The sequence below is a fragment of the Uranotaenia lowii genome, chromosome 3 (genome assembly GCF_029784155.1).
Source record: "Uranotaenia lowii strain MFRU-FL chromosome 3, ASM2978415v1, whole genome shotgun sequence".
Classification (NCBI taxonomy): domain Eukaryota; kingdom Metazoa; phylum Arthropoda; class Insecta; order Diptera; family Culicidae; genus Uranotaenia; species Uranotaenia lowii.
The window spans coordinates 168275840-168290865 of NC_073693.1; the positions used below are offsets into that span (position 1 = coordinate 168275840).

Genomic DNA, 15026 nt, shown 5'->3' on the forward strand with positions numbered 1-15026 from the left:
TTGATTGCATTTACATTGCATGACAATATCTAAAACTTTAATGTATAATGCACTATTCTTGTACAGTGATCAAGGCCGTGCGAACGAGGGAGATTTTTTCCAAGTAAGTTTTTCAGTTTAAAAATGATTTTTTCGTAGCAACGGGAAACTACGTGATCCCCAAAGGTGTTCAAAAATTAAGTGTTAACAAACTTGTCAGAAAACTAGCTCGCCTCCGACGGATTTTATTTCTTCACCATTCTTAACCTAAGACGTTTTAAACTAATTTTCAATTGTAAATTTCGAATGATTCAGCTCTTACTTTATTTGGTGTTTCTTGAACTTCAAAATGCCCAACTCCACATGCAATAGGGTTTTGATAAATAACACAAAACCACAAAATTGAAATTTGTCCATGGTGTAAAGAATTTAAGAACTAATTCTGATTAATCTGGGCATCCTGATTCCAAATATGGAATAAGTTTGAGAATAGGTTGAACATAATTTAAGAATTTTTTTTATTTTTTTTACAAAACTATAAAATATTACAAAAAAATTTAAAATGTGGGTTTTACATCAATGATCAACTTTCCCCAAGGGCTTAAACAGTTTTGAATTTTGCAAAAAACAGTTATACTTTTTTTTGTTGACTTTTTCCTATTCCATTTGAAAAAAGAGCTGTTTTTTATTTGACGCGTACATTTACTCTACAATCATTATTTGAGATTAGACACGAATGCCATAACACTGATGAAGTGTCAAAAATGAAATCTTTAAAAAATTGAGATTTGTGCGCAATTTAGCATATTACCAAAATTGTGTACATATTGATTATTGTATGCATACTGCATACTTACTAAACATTCGTCTGAAAATGCATGTAATGAAAACAAGATGTTAAAGTAACCCAAGCAACCAAAAGTCTCATATCTACTTAAACTCGTGCTTCCAAAGTTCGAATTTCGTTGAACAAAGGTTCCAGAGGGATTTGGTACCGAGTTTTCTCGAATTTGAGCATGAAAGTTACACAAGGTTCTTCAAAAAGCCTTCTATGGACTTGAAGCTCCAAAAAGTTCCTCAAATAGCTTTTTTTGTGACATGTCAATCGTATCCACACAGTACAAAAGTTACAAATTAGGTCTCAAATAGCCTTCTGTGGATTTTAAGATCCAAGAAGTTCCTCGAACAGCCTTTTTTGTGACATGTCTATCTCATCCACGCAGTATAAAAGTTTCAAATTAGGTCTCAAATAGCCTTCTGTGAACTTCAAGTTCCAAAAAGTTCCTCAAATAGCCATTTTTGTGACATCTCAATCGCAATATTCAGAATAAAAGTTACAAATTGAGTCTCAAATAGCCTTCTATGGACTCGAAGTTCCAAAACGTTCCTCAAATTGCCGTTTTGAGACATGTCCGCCATTTCATGAATATGAAATGTGAACAAACATCACAAAAGGGCATATAATCAATAAATCATTTTTTTGGAGTTTGGAAAATGTTGAAATGTATAATTTATATTGAAACATCAACTCAGAACAACTTAAAGCTAACATTTGCGAGTTGTTTTTGAAAAGAGTAAATATTTTGACTTTAAAAATTTAGTCCAACTGTATTTACTTACCATGAGTTTATCAGACATTAAAAGTCAGTTGAAGCAATTCATTAATTAAATATCAAGATAAACTCAAAAATTTGTATAATTTTTAGCTTAACAGTTATAAACAGGGAATTCCTTTTTTTTTTTAACCGATATTATTTTGACGGATGATTGATTTATATGCCGTTTCGTAATGTTCCTTAGTCATAATCAACATGCGTCTTTGCTGCTGGCTGCTGGCTACACTTGCGGGTATTCTAGGAAGTTAATAACCACTTCGAATTTGAGCTGCCGGTAAGGCAACATCTAAGCGTGGCGTCGTGGCAGCATGTTTGGCTATCATCTCGGAGGATCGGGTTCAAATCTGGTACCAGGACTAATTTTTTCCATTAGCTTGTTTGATTGCTTGAGTAAGCGAATCAAATAATTGTGTAGCAGAACTGGCGTGCGTGCTGGCATGTGTCGAACATAGTGAAAAACAAAGCAAAAGAGATTAATTGAGGGAGGTGATGGGAGGAATAAAGATGGACGCCGAGAAACCGGCAGCCACCACATGGGCTGGTGGTGACCAAAGTAAGAGAGGAGAGGAGAATTATTTTTTGTTTTCGCTGATTAAACGTTTACTTGTGGGCTGAATAGAAGGCCGTTCAATTCTGTAATGGAACTTCAAAGTTTCAATAAGAACTTAAATTTTGAGCTGAATAAAACGAACTTCAGCATATTGATTATGCTGATTAAGCTGTGTTCGACCATTTTAACGAGACTTTTGGTTGCTTGGGAATTGGCTGTTAGTCGTATTCCTTTCGTAGTTTTAGCAAACAACCTGAAACAATCTCATAAAATGGAAGAAGTACGTAGGTTTTTCAGATTGAAGTTTTCAGATGAAAAGAAAAGTACGCCATTTTCTCGACTGAAAAAGAGTACATGAATTCTTAAAGGAGTACGCATGGTAGCCCTAAGCTTAGTGTGACTTATTTGGTGGTGCTAATTTTTAATATGGCTGCATGAAAGCTAAATTCGAGAAAACACGCTTTCAAGTTTTTATGTTTGGTCATTTTCATATATTTTTCGAAAATTTGCCTTTTTCTTTCGAACGCAAAAGTTTGTGAATGAAATTCTAAAAATTTGAAATAATCATCAAATTTAGTTTGACATATGAAGTTGCCTTGCATCATTAACCTAAAATTGGTCATAGGAAAAAAGCCATTTTAGAAATTTTGACACTTTTATGGCAAAACTATAGAACATTGCAATTCAATGATCAACAATCGAATACTTCCGACTTCTATGAAAAAAGTTGGGATTGTTTTCATTCCAGTTCTACAAAATAATGAAATTTCAAGGAAATTTTGAAAAACTTTTAATCCAAATTCAATCTTTGATATTTTTGAAAGCATATGTCAAATCGTTTAGATTTTATTTTTATAAACTAGTTTGTTATTGTTTTTCAATTAAAATTTTTGTGTTATTTAGCTACACTAAATGGGACTCTAATTAACGATATCCCAGCTTAATTTTGAAAAATAGGATTAAGAATTTGGATGTGAGTTTATCTCTGAATTTGACCATCTTTTTTTTATCAAATTAAATTCAACTAACAAATAATTTTTTTTAATTAAACTCTCTTGAGTTCCAAAGTTTAAATTCTGGTTTCATACGGAATTTTAATTCGTATTCGCTTTATGGTGTTTCGAAAGTATTGATATCATAAGCAGAGGAGGCTGGAAAAAAAAAGAAACTTGGTTTTCTTGTACCTGTGTTAGGTAGGAGAGAAGAAACATATACCCCATCTAAAGGCAGGATGGCAACAACGCCAAAAATCCGGAAAAATATGCACAATGCACTCCTGTTTACTTTTCATACAAGCTGAAATATCTCAGTAATGTGTGAACAATATTAACAAAAATTATTTAAAAATATAGCTATGAGTCAGTTGTTTCAAAGATAAGGAAAAAATGGTTGTAGTGTGTGAAAACTACAACCAAAAAAGTACTGAAAGTCAAGTTTCTTAGCCATTAGAGACGAACCAGCCAAAGGCAAAATATCTCTCTTATAAAGACAAAAAAAAGTTTCTTAGTCCCTGTGCTTATGCAATTCTTGAATAAATTGTTTAAAAAATTTCCCCCTTTAAAATTTTAAGCAGAACAAAAGTTGTATGTTATCATATGAATAAATTTTTGTGAATTTTTCAAAAAAGGTTTTAGCTGGTTAAAATTTCAATGTTTCCTTAGCATTCACAATCGAATACACTAGATTCATCTTTTTTCAGATTGATTGATTCATTCGTGACTTACGAAATGAAATTCACAACCATTATCTTATATTTTGTTTTTGACTTAAATTTACTTTTTGCATTGGTAATAAGTTTTATATTACTTCACTAAACTGGTGATCTGTTTTGGAAAACACTTCAGAAATACTCGGCTATTCTCAGACTCTATTTACGTAATCAATGGAAATGTTTAAGTATAACAATAGATTTTGAATTTCGGTTCATAGACATCGTTCAAACAAATAAGCCTGCATTTAGAATTAATTTCAAATCGGGGCATCTGCATAAATATTTTCGTTCATTCTGAGTAGAAATTTTGGAAACCAGTAATTCAAAAACTACAAACTTAAGTTTTCAAAAATATTTCTCAAAGAAAAATCTCAAGAATTGATTTTTTTTTCAAGCCATTTCAAATATCCCCACTAAAATGAGAGCATTTTATCAATCTGTATATCTTTTAAATCTAAATAAAATGAACAACGAAAAAAGGTGTTGGTGACGTAAGGTTTCCTTCTTCTCTATTTTATTCTCTCAAAATAATTAACAAATATTCGAAACTTTTATAAATAATTTGACTAGAATGTTCACTAAATAAAAAGCGTGCATTCAAACTCGATCTCATTTTCACATACACGAATGCTTTGAAAACGTTGATGAATCAATCAAACAATCAAGTGAAAAGTATGAATTCTTTAATTAATGATTAAAAAGGTTGAACGTCTCAAAATAAATTAAGCATTCTTGATCACCCGGTGGATGATTGTAAACTCATATGGGCTGAAAAGAAAGGCTAAAGTCTTACTTTGTTGGGTCCAATATAATTTTCTTAAATTTTCTAAGGAATAACTTTGCGTAAAAAATTAATCACAATTTTTATTAAAAGCAAGAATCATTTTAGTCTCCTTAAGACCTCATGAGATCTCATTAATTCAGACGCGGCTGGCGCCGTTATTGATGTTTAAAGAGAGTGCATCAGTTTTGTGCATTTAGATTGTTGCTAGTCTTTTGACCTCTGGATAGTATTGATGGCCTCGGTCAATCACGGAGTAGTAACCATTGGTGACGTGGATTTTTTTTTAACTGAGCACACACCAGCGATCGTGGATGTCAAAATGTTATAATTTGTTGTTCTTGGAACTGTTCCAATAATCCCTAATTGTAAAGGGTGATACGGTCAAAATTTGATCAATATCAACTTGACGTATTTCTTTCAATTTTGCATTTAAAAAAAAACCTGAGCACCCCTCATTTTGAAGGTGTGTGTGTGTGTAGAATGTTGCTCCTTTTTGGATTTTGGAATTCACTCTTCAGTTGTCAAAATGCCGTCCAAGGAAGAAAAGCAGCGTATCAAAATTATGCTCGCGCATCGCGGAAATCCGAGCTACTCGCACGCAAAGCTGGCAAAATCGCTAAAAGTAGCCAAATCAACCGTTACAAATGTAATTAAAGTGTTTGGGGAACGTTTGTCGACAGCCAGGAAGTCTGGATCAGGGGGGAAAAGAAAACCGGAAGCCGCTGAGACGACAAAGAGAGTTGCCGGTAGTTTAAAGCGAAACCTCAACCTCTCTCTCCGAGATGCCGCAAATAAGCTGTGTGTAACGTCTACAACCGTGCATCGAGCCAAAAAACAAGCCGGACTATCGACTTACAAGAAGGTCGTGACTCCAAATCGCGATGATAAACAAAATACGACGGCCAAAGCGCAATCCCGGAGGCTGTACACGACGATGCTGACGAAGTTTGACTGCGTGGTAATTGACGACGAAACCTACGTCAAAGCCGACTACAAGCAGCTTTCGGGACAGAAGTTTTATACGGCAAAAGGAAGGGGAAAGGTAGCAGATATTTTCAAGCACATGAAACTGTCAAAGTTCGCGAAGAAATATCTGGTTTGGCAAGCCATCTGTACCTTTGGCTTGAAAAGCAGCAATTTCATAGCTTTCGGGACTTTCAACCAAGAAATTTACGTGAAAGAGTTTTTGAATAAACGTTTGCTGCCTTTCCTGAAGAAACACGGTTGTTCCGTACTGTTTTGGCCGCATTTGGCATCTTGCCATTACGGTAAAAAGGCCATGGAGTGGTACGCCGCCAAAAACGTGCTGGTGGTTCCCAAGGACAAAAACCCTCCCAACACGCCAGAGCTCCGCCCAATTGAGAAATACTGGGCTATTGTCACGCGGAACCTAAAGAAGACCAAAAAACTGCTAAGGACGAGCAGCAGTTCAAGGCAAACTGGCTTTCTGCGGCGAAGAAGGTGGACAAGGTGGCTGTATAAAATCTGATGACAGGGGTTAAGCGTATGGCATGGCAATTCGGATTTGGAAAAACGGAAGCCTAACTGAATATTTTTCCTGAATTTAATACTAATTAAATTTGAAAAAGAAATTTCATTTGATTTTTTAAATAAAAGATTTCACCGATTTACACGCGTTTTCCCTTGACTAAATTTTGACCGTATCACCCTTTAATATGTACTTCACTCAGCTAGAAGTACCTATGTTAATCAATGAAGTTTCTGACCATACATATTTATCTTATAAAAGCATTTCGGATTTGACGATACCAGGTGGATGTGAGTAGTCAATTAAACCCAGCTAAGCTAATTCCCTTTAACATTAAGTGAGAAAATAAATTTTCCTAACAGAAAATTTGCAAACTTATGAGCTATACTCTCAATTCGACTTTTCTTTCGAGATTATTAATCCATCTGCTTAGTTGTGCGGTTTAACTTGAAATGAGAATTTTCGATCGTTTTATATCTGAAACAATTGGCATTCTAATCTCAATTTCGATAACAAATCATTATTCTTTATTCTTCTGTAAGCTTTGAAATGCTTTTGTTGAAGCTGTATTCTGAACTCTGCTTATTAAATAAAAAAGTGTTTCTAAATGGGTATTATGGTCATAATTTTTTTTTAGCCAGACCGAACTTTAAAAAAAACAAAAAACTCTAAAATTGAATGTTTCAAACTGGTAAAGGTTTTGTTTAAGTTTTTATTTAGTAATACTTAATATACCTAACGATTCTGTTAAGAAGTTTGTCTTTAATTTTTCTACCAGAGTACCCGAACTTCATTCGCAATCTTTCAATGCGGAAAAACGTGCCGATAGTATTAGAAAAAACAAAAACACCGAGTTATGATTTTCAGTTAGGTTCTAAAATGCGATCCTGAGAATTTATTCATTCATCTAATTTTTGAAAGGACTCTGATATTATAAAATTGTGATTTGATTTGATTTGATTTGATGATAAAAAATTTCATTGATTAATAACTGTCAAACATTCCCCTTTATTTGATCTCCCAAAGACTATTTTCGGGATGGAAATGAATTTTTTTTTAATCCATCAATAAATTTAACTTGATTCGAGAAAATCTATCTTGGCTGTCGTATTGACATCAGAAGAACTTGCCTTACATTTTTTTTTCACCTTCCGTGAAGGCTAGCTCACTGATGAATTATGACTCGAAACAAGTTTTCAATATGGTTTTCCGCATCAGTAAGTTTCGAAAATAATTGATTCTCAAGTACTAACGGTAATTCACAATTCATTTTGAACCAGAATAAAGCCAACTGACTCGGCAAAGGAAAACAAATAGTTTTAAGCTTCAATTCCGTTAATCGTCTTACATAGCCAACCAAATGACTCTTGTTGAAGACTTGAATGAGAACCATGTCTGGCCAAACCGCCTACGATATAAGTAGGTACCGGCTAGGATCAAGAACCTTTGCTAAGCGGTGTCTAGATAGCAGAAGAAGAAAAAAGTTTGGTAAGATTTATGAGATCTTGGCTCCACCATCTTAAAACAGAACTCTGCATATCGCCATATGATTAGCAAAAAATAGTCTAAGAACCAACGACCTTCCCAACAAGGCTACCTTCTTTCGTGTAGGGTATATGAACAATTTCAAGTCTTAAATATGTACAAGGAAAAAGTTCCTACATTTAATATTCGTTATTTAGAAAAAAAACAAAACGGTAATCGACCAATTTTTGGTACGTAGCCCCTATTTCAGTCGTTTACCCGTTTACCATTTGGAAGAGCAACTTCCTAGTGAGATTCAAACCAGCATCCAACGATGTTTTCGCGAGTTAAATCATCTCTATCTTTTTTCCATTTTCTTCAACTTGTCTCTCGGTTTGAAGGAGGCGCTGACGGCTTAGTCGAGAGGCAGATGGTTTATTTTTCTAATGTCCATAAGGTTCATACCTACAATCTGTTCAAGCTGGCTTAGCAAACGTTAGTGATGTGTAGGAAGTTTTCTTTCTGCCAGCAGAAAAAAGGAAGAGGATTCATTCGCATTTAAGATAGGTACATCATTGATTACACTGAGTAACAAAAAAAGATTTTTTGAAAATAGTCCAGGGTTTTCCAACTGAATTAGACTAATATTGACGCCCTGATTCCGAAAATGACCATGGTTTTGTTCAATCAGGTCAGGATATTAGAATACTGTATCTCAAACAGTTGACCTGATAAGGCAAAATCAATGTGATATTCTAACTCAGGACACAAAAATTAGTCTAAATCAGCTGAGAAACCCCAGACTATTTTTTGGCTGTCACCCAGTGTTATCAGGGCTTGTGATATAGCTCAGTTGACAAGTCAGTTGCCTACGTTCGCCGATGTTCGCGAGTTCGAGCCCAAGAGTAAACACCGAACACAGTTGTCCTGGATAAGTTTTCCAATAACTGTCTGCCGACTGCAATGTTGATATATTGTCGCAAATGTCATTAAGATGATAGAACAACTATAATCGAAACAAACTAAAAAAAACTATATATTTTCGAATAAGGGAAGCATATTCTGGTATTTCAAATTAAATAAAATGGCCAACTATAAAAAGATGATTTTTTTGAGTTCTGAATAAAAATAATGAATTTTAAAAACTGAATCTGAACTGTAGTTATCAGATAATAAATTCCAAACTCAAAAAAAGTTCCTAAACTTATTTCTGAAATTTTTATTTTTCCTAAATCTAAAAATTTATAGTGTGTTATGTATTGAAAAAAGGATAACATCAAACAATTGAACAATAATCGTTTTTCGACAAGCAATAATGTATTACATTGAACACCTACTTTTCTTAATGTGTTATATTAAACACCCTTCGTCTAAAAATAATTCCGGATAAATTATCTGGTATATTGACGGCTTTTCCAAGTCCAAGCACTGTTCTAGACTTAACATTGTCGGAACGCGTTTGAACTTTTAAATCAACGGAACGGTAAAACGATAGGCGTGTTCCGTGGAATATGTTTCATTCCTTGGACATATCTCATTACCAACCTTTTTTTTCTGTTCTCCATTCTCGCCCTCCCAACGCAGGATCAGCCACGATATTCACCAAAGAGCCAACGGTGCGGATACAATGTATGTCGGGTTCGATGCTGATCACCATCAAGGATGCCCCTGCTAACCTCAACGGCCAGTTCAGCGGGATGGTCTATCCGAAGGGCCTCGCCAAGAACTCGACCTGTCTGACCGAGTACAGGGACCAGGAGGGACCCCTGCGTTACAAGCTGCCGCTCAAGAGTTGCAACACGATGCCCCTCGAAACGGTGAGTAACATTTGCTATTATACTTATGCTGCCAAATGGGGGCGGATTGGAATTTTCAATTTATATTCTCCGTTAATGGTTTTCACCGAAGGGAATACGGATAAGTTGCAGTTAATTGAAGGCAATAACATTCTAAAGTCCTAACGATATGAAGGTAGATGAACTGTTCCATGATATTCAGACCTAAGCAAACAATTCGAAAAATACTATAAACTATTTGGCAAAGTAAACAAGTCAAATAAATACCATCTATAAAATCAAATTTTATGAATTGATATCGTCAAATGGGGTGAATCAGTTAAAAAATTAAAAAAAAATTGAAATTGGTTTGAAATGCACACAAAACATAAAAAAAAACTCTCAATTCGAAGTTAAAAACTTTAAAATATACTACCAATATTCATAACATTATGGTTTGTGTGTAATGCAATCAAATCTCAATAATTATAACGATAGTTACATCAATACTTCTAACACTAGCTGGATCGTTAATTCAGTTAAACTGCTTCAAATTGAGACAAGTATATTCTAACATAGTTAGTGTTCCTTGGGATCCTCAATCGGGACAGGTTCAAAACAATACATGTTCAGGAGCTCTTCATAGCAAATTAAATTAGGGAAAAAAAGCATTTAGATTGATTCCAAAAGTTAATGGCTTCTAAGTTTAGCTGTGCTCCTCTTTTAAAACTTGATTTTTTTTCAATCCCTGAATGTATGCTGGTGAATGACAAAAAATCTTCAGCGCCATAGTGGACAAAACAGAAATAAAGCTGCCTTGTGAAAAGTTTACAAATATGTAGGGGAGAGTATGGTAACGAGGGAAACTTGGGCCACTCTGAATTTCTCAGATGTATGTTGAAAAAAATATATATAAAAATAAGCTTAAAAATGTTAAAAAAGAAATTTAATTACATAATTAAACAAGCACAAGCTAATTCCATCGATGGGGAACCTAAAATTATGTCATGTTTCTCAAGTGGAAAAGGAATTATTGATGAAACATCAATAAGTCACACAAACGCAACCAATTTGCAAATCATTGCTTGGGGGGAATCGTGGGCCACGCATCTTGGGCCACCTATATATTGGTGTTTTTTACACATTCAGAACTTAAAATACGTTTTCTCTATCTGTAAAGTTTTCTTATCCCATATTGTTTAAAACATCATATGAAGAGTTATTAAAAATTTATGACCTACCTTTATAAAGAATTTAGAAAATACGTTCTCGAGGCATTTTTTCAATCTTTTCAATCATACACAACTATCTTTTTTATTTCGTTATCTGAAATTGCTTTAAAAACAACGACATAACGACAACGAAATAACAGTTTTGGGACAACTCATAAACTTTGCATGTTATTTAGTCAATTACCTTGGAAATGTAGAAAACGATACCATTTTTTAATTTTAATTTTAAAGAAAAAAAAAGTGGCCCATGATTCCCCACTCTCCCATACGCTTACGTATTCATTTAAAGTTTTTGAAATTACTATACGGCATCTCGGTGAGGGAAATATAGTTGAAATAATAGACGGGTAGAAGATTGAAAGACTTTTTTCAAAATATCGCCTCCGACCTTGGCATGGGGATAGCGTTCGAATCTTTCCAGCCAGAGGTCATGAGATCGAATCCGGGTCACGGCATAGATAGTTCACTTTCTGAGGGTCGGTGGTTTTAGCATTTGTAAGATACTAGCCATCATATCCTTGAAAGATGTACGCCTTAGAGTTAAGTAAATTAGATCTCTCAAAAGAAACATGTAAAAAAGGGCGAAGAACATTTGTAATAGAATCCAGACCACGTTGATTCGAAGAGATCAAGTTAATTTTATTAATTTTTTAATAATTGACCAATAGATTTTTTCTAAACGAACACACACACATAAAGGATCTCAATGAAACTTGATGTTTCCTCGAAGAGATTCCTTTTTTTTAACTCTAATCGTGCATCTTTCGAGGATATGATGTCTAGCATATTACAAATGCTAACACCACCAATTCACAGAAAGTGTAAATACTGTGTATGCCGTGACCGGAATTCGATCTCATACCCGCTGGCTTAGACGACTTGAAGGCTATTCTCTACGCCACGGACAGCGGCTAAATCAATTAGAAAAACCCTAAAATTTCAAAAATTGCCCGCCCATCCCTGATCTCTGGAAACTCCTATCACTATTTTTAAAATGCATATTTAAATGCTATAACTCTGAACTTACATCGCATGACAAAATACTCGTTGTAAAGATTTTATTAAAATCTATTGATTGATGTTCTCAAACGTTATTATTCTCCGGAAAAATATTTAATTTTTATTGCGTATTTGAGACAATTTCACCTATTACATATTCCAGCGTTGCGTCACAACTTTTTTTTATAATTTTGGTAAGAACTTACACAAGGCAACAAAATTAACATTTTTTCTATGTGCAAAGAATAAAACTACTAATTTTGATAAATTTTGTAGCACCGTATGCAAATATGCTTTTAGTTTTTTTTTCTATTAGATCTTTTTCTAGATATGTTATAGCAAGACAAAGCTATAGAACAGGAGTGAGCAACCTTTTGAACCAACAGGCCAAATTGAATTTATAATCTTTCCAGCGGGCCGCGCTCAAAATATTCCTCATAAAAATTGAAAAATCTTCATGGGTAGTGTTCGAAACATATTTAAACTTAGATATTAACAAATTATTGACAAATCAAAACTGAAAAGGAAAAGATAACTAGAATTTATAAATTATTTATCGGAAAAATTTGTAGGGAAATCAGACACAATTTTTTAAACACAAAACGTCCAATACCAGCACAAATTGATCAGGTACCTAACTTAGTCTTAGTTAGTTTTTTATGAAATTTTTTAAATAATTCAATTTTTTATGATCAAAACTTTTTCCAAAAATTTGTTCTTCTTGAAAGAGACATCATTAAATTCATTTTTTTTATCAAAATAAATATTTTTCGAGGTTTTGTATTGATTATGATAAATTTTCTTCCGTTTTCTGAAAAAAAAAAACACTTGAAAGTCTTCTGGAGTTATACCACAGTGATAAGTTAGAAATTGACTAAAATTATTGACAAAAATTCTTTTTTTTTACATATTGTTATTTTTTTACGTAATTTAAATATTTTTTTTGAACACTTAACGATGAAAACCGTGTATTTTTTGCTTTAAAACTCCGTTTGAGATCAGATGTTGAGAAAAGTTGTCGAGATTACAAATTCAATGATTTTTAAGAAAATTTCGTGAAAGTTCCAGTTCTCAATCGTGATTTCTTGAATCCCAGGTGAACTTCCCCGCTACTGTCCATCAGAAAAGCAACCATCAATAACCTAAGCTGCTGACTAAATTAAGATAATTTTCTTATCGTTTTTGGGAGGGTTTTACATTGTATCGAAAACTTATCCGTATTTTTCCCTCTATTAATAGACACCATTTGCTTCTCTTTAATTTTTTCAAAAAAAGTAATTTCTTTTCCATAAAATGGTGATTTTTTTTTTTAATTTCAAGTTTTGTAGATGTTCATTGCATGGTTTTTATTTCATAAAAAAAATCATGATTCTGCAGATTTAAATTTGTACAGATTTAGAAAAAAGTTAATTTTACAGATTTTTAACGTATTTTGTCAAAATTACTGTAACATTTTTATACATTAGAAATAAAAAAAATGTGTAACTGCTTCCTATTTATTCAGATTCAAGTTACCACTTAATGATAATTTTCGATTATGTGTCCTAGAAGTCAATTTTTGATTAAGCTTTACGAAATAAATAATAGATTTCGAAAGCTTCATTCGAAAGTAAAACTCTTTGCATATATTTACATAAATGAGCAAGTAATGAACTTTTTTCTTTTACCCACATTCAAAACCAATTTAAGCATTTGTGAAAATGTATCAAATATTCAGAAACAAAAATAAAAGATAGAGATTCCGGTTCCAATCAGGTTTATTATATACTCTTATAAACTAGATTGAATTTTAGGATTTATGTTTAAAACGAAGAATTTGCAATATACATAATGTTCAACAACAAACTGATAAAATATATTTCCAGCTGAATTTTTACTCCAAGATTAAATTCAAATTCTTTTATTAACAAAAAATTATCATAACTAGTTCATTTCGTAGTTAATATTCTCAAAGAACGAAATCTTTATACTAAAGTCAGATCTCATTTAAATAAAACAGCAATTTCCTGCTATTTGATTCATTAATGAAATTCTCAAATCAAGATTTCAATCTTGTAAAAAAAATTAACTTCGAGCTGAATCTGAATCTAGAATTTAAATTTTAAATCTAAACTCAGCATTTTCAACCTGAATTCAAAGTACGTATCCCGAATTTGAGAGCAATTCTAAATCCTTGTAAGCGAAATTTGAATCAGAAGTTCTTATTCAAAACCTTCAACCAGAAATCTGAATTTATAGTTTTCAAAATGATTTTTTTCTTCAATTATTTATTCGTTATTCAACTTGAAAATCTGATTAACAATTGCGAATGATCAGTATGAAACATTCTAAAGTTCCAATTCTTCAAAAGAATTAAGGGTAAAAATTTTAAATCCAAATTTCAAAAATGATTTTTATCGAATCAGAATGTTGTTTTTATGATGATTCAAACTGAAAAATAAGAACAATATACTGGATACACAACCCGAATTGTGAACATTTTTTATTAATTTTAAATAAAATTTGGAACCATAACATCTGGAATGATTCTAACCAAAGCTTATCAGTTATTTTTCCACATGTAACCGGTCCCGGCAAATCCGTGGTATGTCATCTTGCAAAATTCTTGCCAACTTTTATACCTTGCAAAATGCTAGCATTTTATTTCAAAAATTTCCCCAAAATCCGGTCAATATCAAGGCAAATTTGGGAATTATTCCGTAGAAATCATTAAGAGAAACACTTGTAATTTTTTTTTATCGAAACACATCAGTCTCATTAAGTCATATTTTTAACTAGCAGAAATTCATTCATTTTTGTTTTGATAACAATGTCTATCAACAAGAAAGTTTTTTTGAAAAACCTCAGTAGAATTGAAGACCTGGGATAAGTTTTCAGGCCTTAGTTCTGAGATTATGATTCTTGAATCATCATATACCGTCATCAAAATTTGATTGAGAATTTGAAATTTTGAGTTCAGAGAAGAACATTTCGCTTGGCATTTTTGGACCCTCATGGGGGTGGTTTAGCTCTCAAATATGGTAAGATTAGTAAAGTTAATTGATTTTGCTCAAATAAAATGTAAACGTGATCCTATTTTCGTGAACTTTCAATGAAACTTAAGCAAACTGCATCACAGAAATTTTTTTCACTGAATTTTTGGGTAAAATCACAGAAATTCAGATTTTTTTTCTTCCAAAGCAGAGAGTTTTTTTCGGCAAGCTTGCAGACGACCCATAATAATTTTCAACTTATTTGGTTAACTTTAAGGGGTTCCTTACCGTTGCTCAAATTAGTACATATTGCATTTTATCATCTTTTTTTAACAAACACAACAAATCACTGTTTTGGTTCTCATTGACGTTAACAAATATGATTGATCAAATCCCTACAAAATTTGAAATAAGTTCGTAGAAAACCGTATGATGATTCGGGCTAAAATAAAAAT

At 32.8% G+C, this 15026-nt stretch overlaps 1 protein-coding gene across 2 annotated transcripts in view; it reads left to right on the plus strand.

Moving 5' to 3' along the window:
* LOC129755451 (uncharacterized) overlaps positions 1–15026 on the plus strand; it is a 217580-nt gene that overhangs the window by 138467 nt on the left and 64087 nt on the right. For both annotated transcript variants that reach the window (XM_055751955.1, XM_055751956.1), the window contains exon 5: positions 9178–9410. In XM_055751955.1, the coding sequence (XP_055607930.1) occupies positions 9178–9410 (233 nt within the window). The remainder of the gene's footprint in view (positions 1–9177; positions 9411–15026) is intronic.